Source organism: Rhipicephalus sanguineus, chromosome 9 (assembly GCF_013339695.2).
Source record: "Rhipicephalus sanguineus isolate Rsan-2018 chromosome 9, BIME_Rsan_1.4, whole genome shotgun sequence".
Classification (NCBI taxonomy): domain Eukaryota; kingdom Metazoa; phylum Arthropoda; class Arachnida; order Ixodida; family Ixodidae; genus Rhipicephalus; species Rhipicephalus sanguineus.
Genome location: NC_051184.2, coordinates 55,659,856 through 55,671,821, shown reverse-complemented (window position 1 = coordinate 55,671,821; position 11,966 = coordinate 55,659,856). Strand labels below are relative to the sequence as shown.

The 11,966-nt window shown below is 46.5% G+C and overlaps 1 protein-coding gene across 1 annotated transcript; it reads left to right on the top strand.

The window, feature by feature from the left end:
* The first annotated feature begins 5,786 nt into the window (after window positions 1-5,786).
* LOC119405540 (dnaJ homolog subfamily B member 5-like) lies at window positions 5,787-11,430 on the top strand. Its single transcript, XM_049419434.1, has 2 exons — window positions 5,787-6,113; window positions 11,242-11,430. Exons 1-2 carry the CDS (start codon window positions 5,787-5,789, stop codon window positions 11,428-11,430), a joined length of 516 nt encoding a protein of 171 aa, XP_049275391.1.
* Window positions 11,431-11,966: the final 536 nt, after the last annotated feature.

The following is an 11,966-nucleotide window of genomic DNA, read 5'->3' as shown; positions in this document are numbered from 1 at the left end:
ATAGTTTAAGGCGTAACCAAACAGTTTTCTTTGCCCAACCTGCTTTAATTTTTTATTGTCATTGGCCTAGATTTCACACACCTCAAGTAAAATTTGTACAATCTCTCCTCGATTCACTGTCCGTCCAAATAAGGGAGGTTATTCCGATTTATAATGCGACAAATTTCTCTTCAAATCTACTTTGATGACATTTTTCCTAATACTGCAATACACCTACCGAGTAACATGTTGAGAGCTACCCTACAGGACTACCTGTTCAGAATGCAAGCAAACGTAGGTCATTGCGACGGACGCGTCGTAGAGAGATGAAAAGAGTGGCATCGGTATATACTGCCCTGCTCTCGATTGGTCCTTTTCGCTCCGAATCCCAGATTGCACATCCATCTTCATTGCAGAATTTTTAGCGATAGCCGTGGCCTTTCGTAAACTGCCCGCGTCAATAAATTCCGCAGTAATATTAACGGACTCTTTATCAGTGTGAAGTGCGCTCACGGCATCCGGTGATATGAAAACATTGAAAGAGTTCAAATCCCGAATACCTGATCATTTAACGTATGTTCGTTTAGTATGGGTACCTGGGCGTAGAGGTCTATTTCTAAATGAAACAGCTGATGCATTAGGGAAAGCGGCGTTAGACGGACGAGCTATTAATATTACCATATTACCCTTCGTCAGCTTTTAGAGTATCAGTTAGATTTCGGAGGAAAATGATGATGCGAGAATTTAGTATACCATCTCTAAGAAATTCCCCGGACTTTAATCATTTATTGACACCCTAATAAAGTTCACCATGTCATAAGAGATCTGGAAGTTACAATTACGAAGTTGCGTTGTCGTCTTCCATCATAATTTTTTCATTTATATAGAGCCGGTTTGGCACCATCGCTCCTTTGTTCTTATTGTAGGGAAGAGGAAACAATAAAACACTTTCTCATCTCTTATCAAAAGTTTGCTACATTACGAAAGACATCCCTAGAAACGCCGTTACGCATCATAGGATTAGAGTTGACAACCTCAAATTTACTATCTCTAGGTGCACTTACCCTTGGGCACAGCAGCGGGAAAGTATGCGAGGCCATGCAAGATTTCATAGAACAATGAAAGAGATTTGCACAATAACCACAGTTCCAAAGTTCCATAGTTAACCAAAAGCCAAATACACCAGGATTCTTTTCTATATTAATTTATTTCTTATTTGATGAGAATTCCACCCACATTTTTCCCTTTTTTAATCACTATTCTCGCAAGATTAACTTGTAAAAAATCTTTTTGTTATACAAAACGAGAAATTATTCTGATTTCTAGTTTTTAAATATTTTTTCTAAGCTACCCGATTCTTGGCCAATCCCCCTGAGGGGGTGTGAGCCAGCAGTATAGGATCTACATCTACATCTACATCTGCATCTACATCTACATTTCTATTCGCTCTGCACGGACTAATTAACGGTCGGCCTAAGCAACTCCACTGTTCAAATTCCACGCCTTCTCTACAGCAATCGTTGGCAATTAAGTGGTTTGTTGGCAATTCGGTCCATATACAAGACTTAATAATAATAATAATAATAATAATAATAATAATAATAATAATAATAATAATAATAATAATAATAATAATATCTGCGGTTTAACGTCCCGAAACCACGATATGATTATGAGAGACGCCGTAGCGGAGGGCTCCGGAAATTTCGATCACCTGGGGTTCTTTAACGTGCACCTGAATCTAGGTACACGGGCCTCAAACATTTTCGCCTCCATCGAAATGCATGCAGCCGCCTCGGCCGGGATTCCATCCCGCGACCTCCGGGTCAGCAGTAGAGCGCCACAACCACTAGACCACAGTGGCGGGGCCCTATACAAGACTGCTGCTATAGTCGCATCTGCGTGCCATCGTGGTGCGCCGTATAGAAAGGCTGTAGCGACGAGCCGTGCCAGCGGAGCGCTGGCGACGCCGCTGTGCGCGGAGGCCCCATCCTCGCACCATTAACGCCTACCATGATTCACCGTGTACAGCATGCGTGAACATACGGTGTACGGGACGTCACGTGGGTGCGGGCGCAGCTCTACCGATAACGGCGTACAACGTCCAATACACATGTAAACTTATCAGCGTATAGAATAGCAGGGTGTGACGGCTGGCCGATACATGCATATGCCGTATATATATCTCCGCCATACCTCTTCCCTCTCGATAAGGCCGGCTGACATCGGCCATCTCATACCGCTTAAATCGGGCAAGCGGAGCGCGCAGCACATTAGCGTCTTCTCCAAGAGTGGAACGTGTGCAGTTTGGTTCCGAGTCTGCAGACTCTAAAAGTAAGTCCTATTATCAAATATACCTTGCCGCGTAAAGCGCAGTAACACTGCTTTGTTTATTTTCTGTGTCATGACTTGCCCTGTTCCCCTCCTGTGCGTTTCATTGCGAAACTGGGGAGAAGGGGGGGGGGGGCAGTGTCAATACCCCTCCCGCACCTCTGTGTGAATCCGAAACAAAGGGTTACAGCGTTATACCCACGACGACTATGAGAGCATAGCTCCGAAATAACATTGATTGTTGGGGCTTTACGTGCCAGGACCACGAATGCGATTATGAGGGACACCGCAGGGGAAGGATCCGGACATTTCGACCACCTGGAGTTGTCTTAACGTGCACCCACATCCAAGTACCCGGGCCTCTAGCGTTTTGGCCTCCGCATAAATTTGGTCGCCGCGGCCATGGGATACGATCCCGCGACCTTGGCGGGTCAGCAGTCAAGCACCATAACCACTAGACCACCGTGGCGGGTTCGAGTATAGCCTCAGGGAGGTTTTAAAAAGATCGCTGGAGTGGAAACTATGCCTCAAGAATGAAACCGTATACCCATACTAACATGGCGGCCGTGGCCGCCATCTTAGTAGGAGCAGGATAAAGCGTTAGCGTTCAGCGAAGCAAACAGGGCGTTTTCCTCCCAAGCCCGCATGTTTACTGCGGCAAATTTTTCTGGACAGATAATGCTCAGTGTGTGTCTTTGTGTTAGTGGTTTTCTCAAGAAACCTGGAAGTCTTGGCAAATTATATTGGAGATCAAGTCCTCACTAGTCATCTCGATAGGTCAATTTCGTCGGGAACAACGATCTGTTATTTTAGAATTAACCTGCAGCGTTGATATTAGCGGAGCGATACAACTTTATCTCTAGGCGGGCATCACCCGATAAGAGTGTGTTTCCGAGATAAAGGACGGGCAAGTGCTGGCCTCACTTTAGCCGGTAAGGCGATGCGAGAGCTTCCGCTCCAGCATTATGCGAAGCATCTTATGGCGGAGTTCAAACCGGTGGTGGGCGGCGTTACCACCCTTACTGCGCATGTGCAAACCCTCTCCACACACCTCATCCCCACTCCCCCTCTCCCTTCCCCCTCTCCCGTCCCCCTCTGAAACGCGGGCTCGACATGCCGAAACGCTGCTTCGCATCGCCTCATGGTCCCCTTTAGCGGGAGATGGTGTGATTTTTTTAAGCCTGCCTCTGCAGCCTAATGTTATCATAGGCATTTGGCGTTCAGTGTTGTGTGTGTGTGTGTGTGTGTGTGTGTGTGTGTGTGTGTGTGTGTGTGTGTGTGTGTGTGTGTGTGTGTGTGTGTGTGTGTGTGTGTGTGTGTGTGAGAGAGAGGGGGGGGGGTACTTAGGAAGAAAAACCTTCATGAGGTTGCCCCCTGATGTTTTTCGCCCAATACCTGTAAAAAGACAGCGGAGCATATATGTTTTTCAAGTATTCAAAATTTTCTACTACAGTACTTTATACGCTATATATCTACTACTTTTTCAATACTTGGCTGCTGACCCGAAGGTCACGGGATCGAATTCCTGCCCGCGGCGGCCGCATTTCGGCGGAGGGAAAATGCTAGAGGCCCGCGTGCTTAGATTTAGGTGCGCGTTAAAGAACCACATCGTGGTCGAAATTTCCGTAGCACCTCCACTACGGTGTCTCTCATAATCGTATCGTGATTTTGGTACGTTAAACTCTAACAATTATTATTATACTTTTTTTGCTATATATAACTGCGGTGACCTTTCAAGTGCAGGTATACGACAACGCCGGCGCAGATAAGCGCGCTCGGAATGTTCGCCACGCCGCCCTTTAAAAGTTATCGTGTTTTGCTCTTCAATGTGTTATCGGAGTTTCCTGTGTTATCACGGATTTTGCACTCGCTCAGAGTCCTGTCCCAGAGGTGTGTTATGTCGCGAGCGATTTGGTTCACTGAAAATTGAAATGCGTTGAAAGCGTCGGCTTCAGCAGTGTTTCATGCGGAGCAGGGACTGAAGCGTTCGCCTGTTATAGCGATTGTTTTTATTGTTGGGGTTTAACTTCCCAAAACCTAGATATGAATATCAGGGATGCTGTAGTGGAGGGTTCCGGAAGTTTCGACAACCTGGGCTTCTTGCACCTATATCTAAGCACACGGGCCTCTAGCATCTTCGCCTCCATCGAAAATACGGCCGCCGCTGCCGAGATTCGACCCCGAGACCTTCGGGTCGGCAGTCGAGTACGATAACCACTAGACCACCACGGCGGGTCTGTGTGCCACTGTACGCGAAGACTCATGTTGTTTTTTTTTTTCTTTGCAAGCACGAAAGGATTTCTGAGGGTATTGACCGACTACCTCGTCACTTTCCAACAACGAGTTTTAAAGCGTGCAGCCGCGCTAATTAGGGAAGGGTACACAAGGTGTCACATCACCTTTATTCTGACAAGATTTAAAAACAAAATAAATTTTTTAAACCTCCTTGCTTTACTCTCGCATGCATCTTTGCTTCGTTTCTGCGAAAGGGTGGATTGTAACGCGCTTTGTGCTGTTCGCAAAAAGCGCATTTTTTTTTTCTGAAATAGCTGCAAACATAACAGCGTCAACCAGAACATACGTTGACCCGCATTAACCTAGATCGTTCCCGCCTTGCGGCCGATCAAAGTAATAAATTACGCATACACATATCTGTAATGCGGCTGGTCGATTGCCGAAGTTTGCGTAAAGTTTACGCAAAACATTAAGTACTTACATTTTGGTTGTCACAGTAAGTTCTATTGTCGCTCTAACACTGAGTTTAGGTGCATAAATGTGATATCGTCCGCGAGGCAGTGACCACCAATGCATAAGTACTAGCCTATCAGAAATTCGTTCATTTTTATTTTGCCCACGGACCATTGTTTAAGTACTAGCCTGTTGGAATTTCGATCTTCGTTATTTTTTTACCCACGGCCGTTGTGCAAGTACCACCTGGTCGGAAATTTGCGCGTAGTTATTTTTACTCCCGGTCTTTCTTCTTGTTCTTTTTTGTTTGTATTTTTACCCACTCCTCGCTGTAATGTCCTTGGCCTTGGCGGTAAATTAGTTGAATGAAATAATCGCGCAATGTGAATACTTTATGCGTTTTTACGGCAAAGATTATTGCAGAAGGGTATCTTGAAGGGCCAGTTGGTATATGTTAAGCGCTGAAAAATTGTTGGTAAAAATAATATTGCGACAGAAAATGGGAACGTCTGTTGCGCTTGTGTGGTCTGCTTCTTACACTCCGTCCCGTTTTCGCGCTGTTTTCATCGCATTGACGATGATTATTATACTCTAAATAGCAATCATGATGGTCCTCGAGATGTGTAAGCGCGCGTATTTCAAAACCTAGCGGCGGATTTACGACACCACGTAACCTCGCTAGCCAATCACACTCGCGAGCTTATATAGCTTGGCTGTCGGACAGTTCTTCACGGCTTGGAACTGGCTGAAAATGTTTTGTTATTATTACTTTATCAGTACCCCAAGCCATGGGGGTGAGCCAGGATCCGACCATCTATTACGACCTGCCCGTGTCGCTGGACGAAGTCTACAACGGCTGCATCAAGAAAATGAAGATCACCAGGTCGGCGATGGGGCCGGATGGTCGCACGCCCAAGCTTGAGACCAAGACGTTCGAGATCAAGGTTAAGCCCGGATGGAAGGCAGGCACCAAGGTCAGGTTCCACGGCGAGGGCGACCGAGTCCCCAACGCCGCCCCGGCTGACGTGGTGTTCGTCATCCGCGACAAGCCGCACCCGCACTTCAAGAGGGAGGGGACCGACGTCCGATACGTCGCCAAGATAACCTTCAAGGAAGTACGCACCCGTTTCGTATTTTCTTTCTCTCTATGTTTTAAGTACTTATCACCATAAGGGACCGGACTGTCGTCCATCAACTGTCTGACGTCGCATGGTCACGCAGTGGTCAATACAGGCCTAAAACAAGGCTAACAATGTTCAAACGCAGTGCAAAATAAATTTGCAAGGTATAAAGTACTATGAACTACAGAAATAACCAAGAATTATTCGCAACAATTTCCCTAAAATCGCAAAAACGACTCTGAAATATCCGGCTAATACCCGCGCCGCGCGAGAAAGGGCGCCACCGCCTCAGCAAGTACGCGATTGTCAAGGAAGTCGCCGGGTTGCCCGTGCTACGTACTTTCTCGGATTTCACGGCAGAGGAGCAGGAGTTAGAACTGCACCAAGATGTACACAAGAACAAAATTAGCGCAGGACTTATCGCGGGATTCGGAACTACACCAGGTCCTACACGACATTAGAGCGCGATTTAGATATACAACAGGTCCTACACAATAACGACATTAGCGCGGGGTTTAGAATTACGCCAAGACCTGCAGAACTACAGTAGCGCTACATTAACCGCAGAATTAGCGCTGGATTAGATCAGAATGAGCGCTTCATTAAACGCTGGATTTTGAGTTTTTTTTTCAAGTTTTGGTGCGTTTCCCTGATTAAGTCAATTTCTTTCCGTCCCCCCCCCCCCCCACTTTCTCTCTTCCTCGACCCGACGAGTAGCCTGAGTTGCTCGTTGTCTGGCGGCACCTTCGTCGCCGTTTGAACGGACACATATCTTTACAAAGTCCCACATCCTCTTCATTTCGTAATCTCTTTTTATCATTCCCTTTTAGCGGCACGAGCTAAGACTGAAACGCTTGTTTCACTTTCAAGCACTTCCGCTCGAGCACTTGCTTTTAATTTTCCGAATATTTAGAAAATTCGTTTAAAAATATAAAACTGGCACGAAGTCTATTGTTCTGCAGGTTCAAGCGTACTGATACATATTGGGCATATTGGATACGTATGATATCGAAGCACAAGTTCACTCAAGATAAGGACCAACTAAGTCTCAAGATAGTTAATGAAAATTAATTGAATGAGTTCACTGAAAGACGGTTCTCTTGTGGGCAGCTTAGGGTGCCTTGATGCCCGCGCGCTCCGCTGAGGGTGAGGACAGGCGCGTCGTCTGCTACGACGGCCGCCATTGCGAATCCCGCCGCAGCTCGGCAGCATGCGAAACGCGCTACACAAAGCGCTTGCGGTGAGCGGATACGTCCGGAAATAAGTGCACGCTAGTGAGCTTTCTCTTTTTCTTTTCTTTTTTGAAGCTTGGGCAGCTTTTATTGCTGTTCTTGCCTAAATGTTTATTAAGGAAGCATGTAATTCATGTAAGCTGACGGCCTGTGCATGTCTTATGCGTTGGATGTAGACGTAGACTGTTATGTTGAAAACGAATCCTCTTCCTTACGCCGGAAACGAAAAACTCTAGAGCCTTACTTAATTTTCTCGTAAGCTCTGCATTCCAAATACACAAATAATCGTTTAAAGTATTGTATACGTGGTCAGCAGCAGCAGTATAGTATCTGACACACACAATTAAGTGTTGCGAAGCTGACCTAAGCGCGATTAAGGTGGCTCATTTTGCTAAGTTTGCAAACAATTTACTCGTGTATTATAAATGGCATCATACATTATATTGAACAAAGGGCCGAGGGTCAGTATGGTGCGAATATCCTGCTAAAATGAAACGAAAGCTTCTTTGTCATTATTATTGCTGACATTTCTTGCTCACAATCTGTAACCGCTACTGTATCGGCACTCAAGTTGCACCTTGAGTCCTTATCGAAACGATGAATACGTTGTTGAGTAGTATGCCGTAAAACTTTGCATGCGCGCAGTATCAGTGCGTTTTTCCTTCTTCTTTTTGTATCTGCAGTTTCTTTCTCTGTATCTGCAGGTTTTCTCGCATGCCCAAATTATTGAGTGTTTCCAATACTGTTTTACACTTTGTGCGGCATATGCACGGCGTCGTTTATTTGTCTATTTTATTAATAATAAAATCTGGGGTTTTACTTGCCAGAACCATGATATGATTATGAGGCACGCCGTAGTGGAGGGCTGCATGAATTTTGACCAACTGGTGTTCATTAACCTGCACTGACATCGCACAGTACACGGGCCTCTAGCATTTCGCCTCCACCTAAACGCAACCGCCGCGGCCGGGATCGAACCCGTGACTTTCGGGTCAGTAGTCGAGGACGTATTTTTTAAGGCGAAAGCCTTAAATGCCTCATCAAACGCGAAATTTCACCGTCGGCGTCCCGCGTCTACGGCGTCAGCATACCACGACGTCGGGGACGAGGGATGCAAAAAATTATCGTCACGTGATGACGTCACCATATGACGTCATCACGCTTCGCAAATTTGGACGTGACGTCATATGATGACGTTATCACATGACATCGTAGCTTGGTCAAAAGTGGCAGATCACGAGGCAGTGCACAAACTAGGTGAGGTGCCTCCGATCTTGGAGGCAATGCAACGTAACCGCGCTTTGGGCGCAAAAAACTGCGAAGAAGATGGCTTTCGCTTTCGAGCCGTCTTAGCGAACGCATAAGGGAGCCTGTGAGTTTTTATATTTCATTAACTGGTTTTCCATGACGTACTCAATGTTCTTGTACAACTTGACTTTGTTCTTGTATTTTTTACTGACATGGCGTGTCTACTGTACACAATGCTTCCCCGTCTTCTTGTTGTTTTCATGCGTCTTCTTTGTATAGACGCTTCGCGAGAACTGTTTGTATGCGCATCCCTGTATGAGCCTTCAGGGCTTACATTATTAATAAATAAATTATGCTTGCTCAAAGAAATAAAATACTGAATGTGTGTGTGTGTGTGTGTGTGTGTGTGTGTGGTGTGTGTGTGTGTGTGTGTGTGTGTGTGTGTGTGGTGTGTGTGTGTGTGCGTGCGTGCGTGCGTGCGTGCGTGCGTGCGCGCGCGCGCGCGTTAATATCCAGTGTACTGGCCATTTATTTGCGTGCATTAAAGCTGCGCTGACAGAAGCAATTACACAAATAAGACTCAAAATTACACAATAAAACACAACTGTCACTGGTCGATTCAAAGTGATCGTAAATGATTAAAAAAACAGGCACTGCGTAATTATTTAGGACAGGGCAAAAATGTAACCTTGAAACACAGAAACAGGGAAGGATAAAAAACATTTAACTGCACACATACATACATGTGCAGCACAGAAGGCGTACTTGAAACACGGAAAGGAATATAAAAACAAGAACCCGGCGTGCTTTTAGTTATGGCGCTTGACTGGTGACCCGAAGGTTGCGGGATCGAATTCCGGCCGCAGCGGCCACATTTCGATGGAGGTGAAATGACAGAGGCCCACGTACTTAGATTTAGGTGTACGTTGAAGTACAACATATGGTCAAAATTTCGGGAGCTTTCCACTATATACGGCGCCTCTCATAATAATATCGGGGTTCTTGGGACGTAAATTCTCACAAAAATAATTATTAGGAAAAAAGAAGGATCTGATCTGCAGACAAACACGCATAATATATTCCACGATACATTTTAAATCACAAAAATAGCGAAAGCAAAATCAAAGGCAGATAAGGACCAACCAAGTGCAGTAAAGAATGTTTGCGAAGAAAAATGCAGGATTCATGCACACGTGAACCAAAGCATTTTAAGCATGTAGCCGATATCAGTCTGTCCATTTATTACGCAAGGTTAACACCGGCAGAATTTATCCTTGCATGTGCTTCGAAATACGGCGGGAAACTTTACGCTGCCAGTGCATAATGTGTTCTTCGGATGCCGCTTGTAACGTTGATTTTTACTGTCCAAAGAAACCGCGTATCTTCTAAAACGCTACAGGTCCCAGCGTTTCAGGAATGATTGGTGCACTGCGGCACGCAACACCCGGTCATGGTGCACGGTAGCGATTGCATAAACACTGGAGGGAAACGAGCACCGACCTAAAAAACAGCGCGCGCGCCACGCACAAGTGACCGGGCGCGGGGTTCAAAATGGCGGCCACGCTGCCGCCAAGGCCGAGGAGGCGGCAATCTGCCCTTCAAAAGCTGACACCACTCTAAGCGGGGGCGCCGCGCATCGAGGCACTCTGAGGGCCGCTGCGCTCGTGCGCATCTGGCAGGAGCGAATCTCAACCTCGCGCTTTCCTTCTACGTGGCCTCCGAGGTCTGCTTCGGTCCCGTTTTTTTCGCCGAAACCGCGAAAGTCCATCGTAATACCGCAGGCTCACGAACGCCGACGTGCGAGTGTCGTTATCACACACCTACATATAAGTGAAGAATTAGAGTCGCCTTCAATTTTTCCCTCAATGCGGAGTAACCAAAGAAAAAGTCACTCTGATTAACCTATCCGGATTTCACTTTGTATACGAGCATATATCGAATTTCGATATAGAGAATGCCTTACTGTATGCTAGACTGTCATATCCAGGTTCGACTGGACCACAAACGTGGGTCTTTCGGTGCTTATTCCATAGTAGTCCATTTATGCTTTTAAGGGTGTTTTTTTTTTGTGGGGCGTCTATCAAAGCTTTCAAAGAACATCGGCTGGGGTTCAGATCTCCCATGTCTGGGGCCATTAATTTGCCCGGACATTCAATAAAGTTCTTCCATCCATCCATCCATCGGCTGGGGTGCGATGTCGCTGGCGCGCCTTTTGCGCGAGCACGAGCTTTTTATGCTTCGTCCACATGTAAGTGTGTCCCGTCTTTCAAACACATACGGTTGCTGTTTTTGTTGCTCTTTATTTACACATTAAGAAAAAAAGAGAGAGAGAGTCATTTGATTCTTTTAGTGAGCTCTGACTTGCAGCGTATGTGACTGTCTCTTAAAGCTACACGTGAACTCTCTTCGGAGATCTTTATACTCTCGTCGGAAAGCCGTGGGAGCCAAAAGTGAGTCAACGTGTCTCTTTAAGGTGAGGCATATACGTGGAAGGTCAGGAATCACCGAAGAGAGTGAGACGTACTCTTTTTTTTTTTTCTTAGAGTCTACGGTCGAATAACATGTTCGACTCCTAGTGACACCATGTACGTGCCAGTTAAATTTGCTTTATCACAAACACTTACGTCTCTTCACACACGCAGGCTGTTCGCGGCACGACGCTGGAAGTACCCACGCTCACTCACGGCACGATATCGGTGCCGCTGACCGACATCGTCAAGCCCACCACCGTCAAGCGCATCCCGGGACAGGGGCCTTCCCTACCCCGGCGACCGCTTGAGGCGGGGGCGACCTCCTTCTCGGTTTCGACATCCAGTATCCTTGTCGGATGACGGACACGTCGCTGCAAATACTCTGGGACACGCTGGATCCCCTCATCTGAATGATACCGGCGTCACACGGTGCGCTGCTGATCGCGATAAGCTCGGCCGCCATCATGTACTATCTCAGCAGTGAACGGCTCCCTTCTGCTGCTTACGTAAAGGATCCAATCGCGATCAAGTACTTCGATCCAGATCAGGCCAGATCGTTGTATGAAGTAGCCGCGTGACACTGGTGTAACGCTGCATCGACATGCGGGAATATGTGCCACAAGCAGATTCCCGTTTACGGAACACCGTAACACGGGGAGGGACGGGCACGGCAGCGACGTCTTTTGACGGCTTCATCGATCGCGCCTTCTTGATCTGACTTACGTTTTTTTAACCTCCCGGTCTTTCCTTGCTTCTTTTCGGCTCTTATTGGTGATGGTTTTCGTTTGTGTGTAGCTTGGGTGCATGTTCTTATGATGCTTTATTGATAATGCTGTTGGTGGACTCCTTCGCATCGATCAGTTGAGTAGAATTGCCATTTCTGTGAGATTGATTGA

Excerpts from the sequence above, each read along its gene's own strand:
- LOC119405540 (XM_049419434.1), top strand. The coding sequence starts at position 5,787 with ATGGGGGTGAGCCAGGATCCGACCATCTATTACGACCTGCCCGTGTCG. Across the intron at positions 6,114-11,241 it reads CCAAGATAACCTTCAAGGAA|GCTGTTCGCGGCACGACGCT; the intron begins GTACGCACCCGT and ends TCACACACGCAG.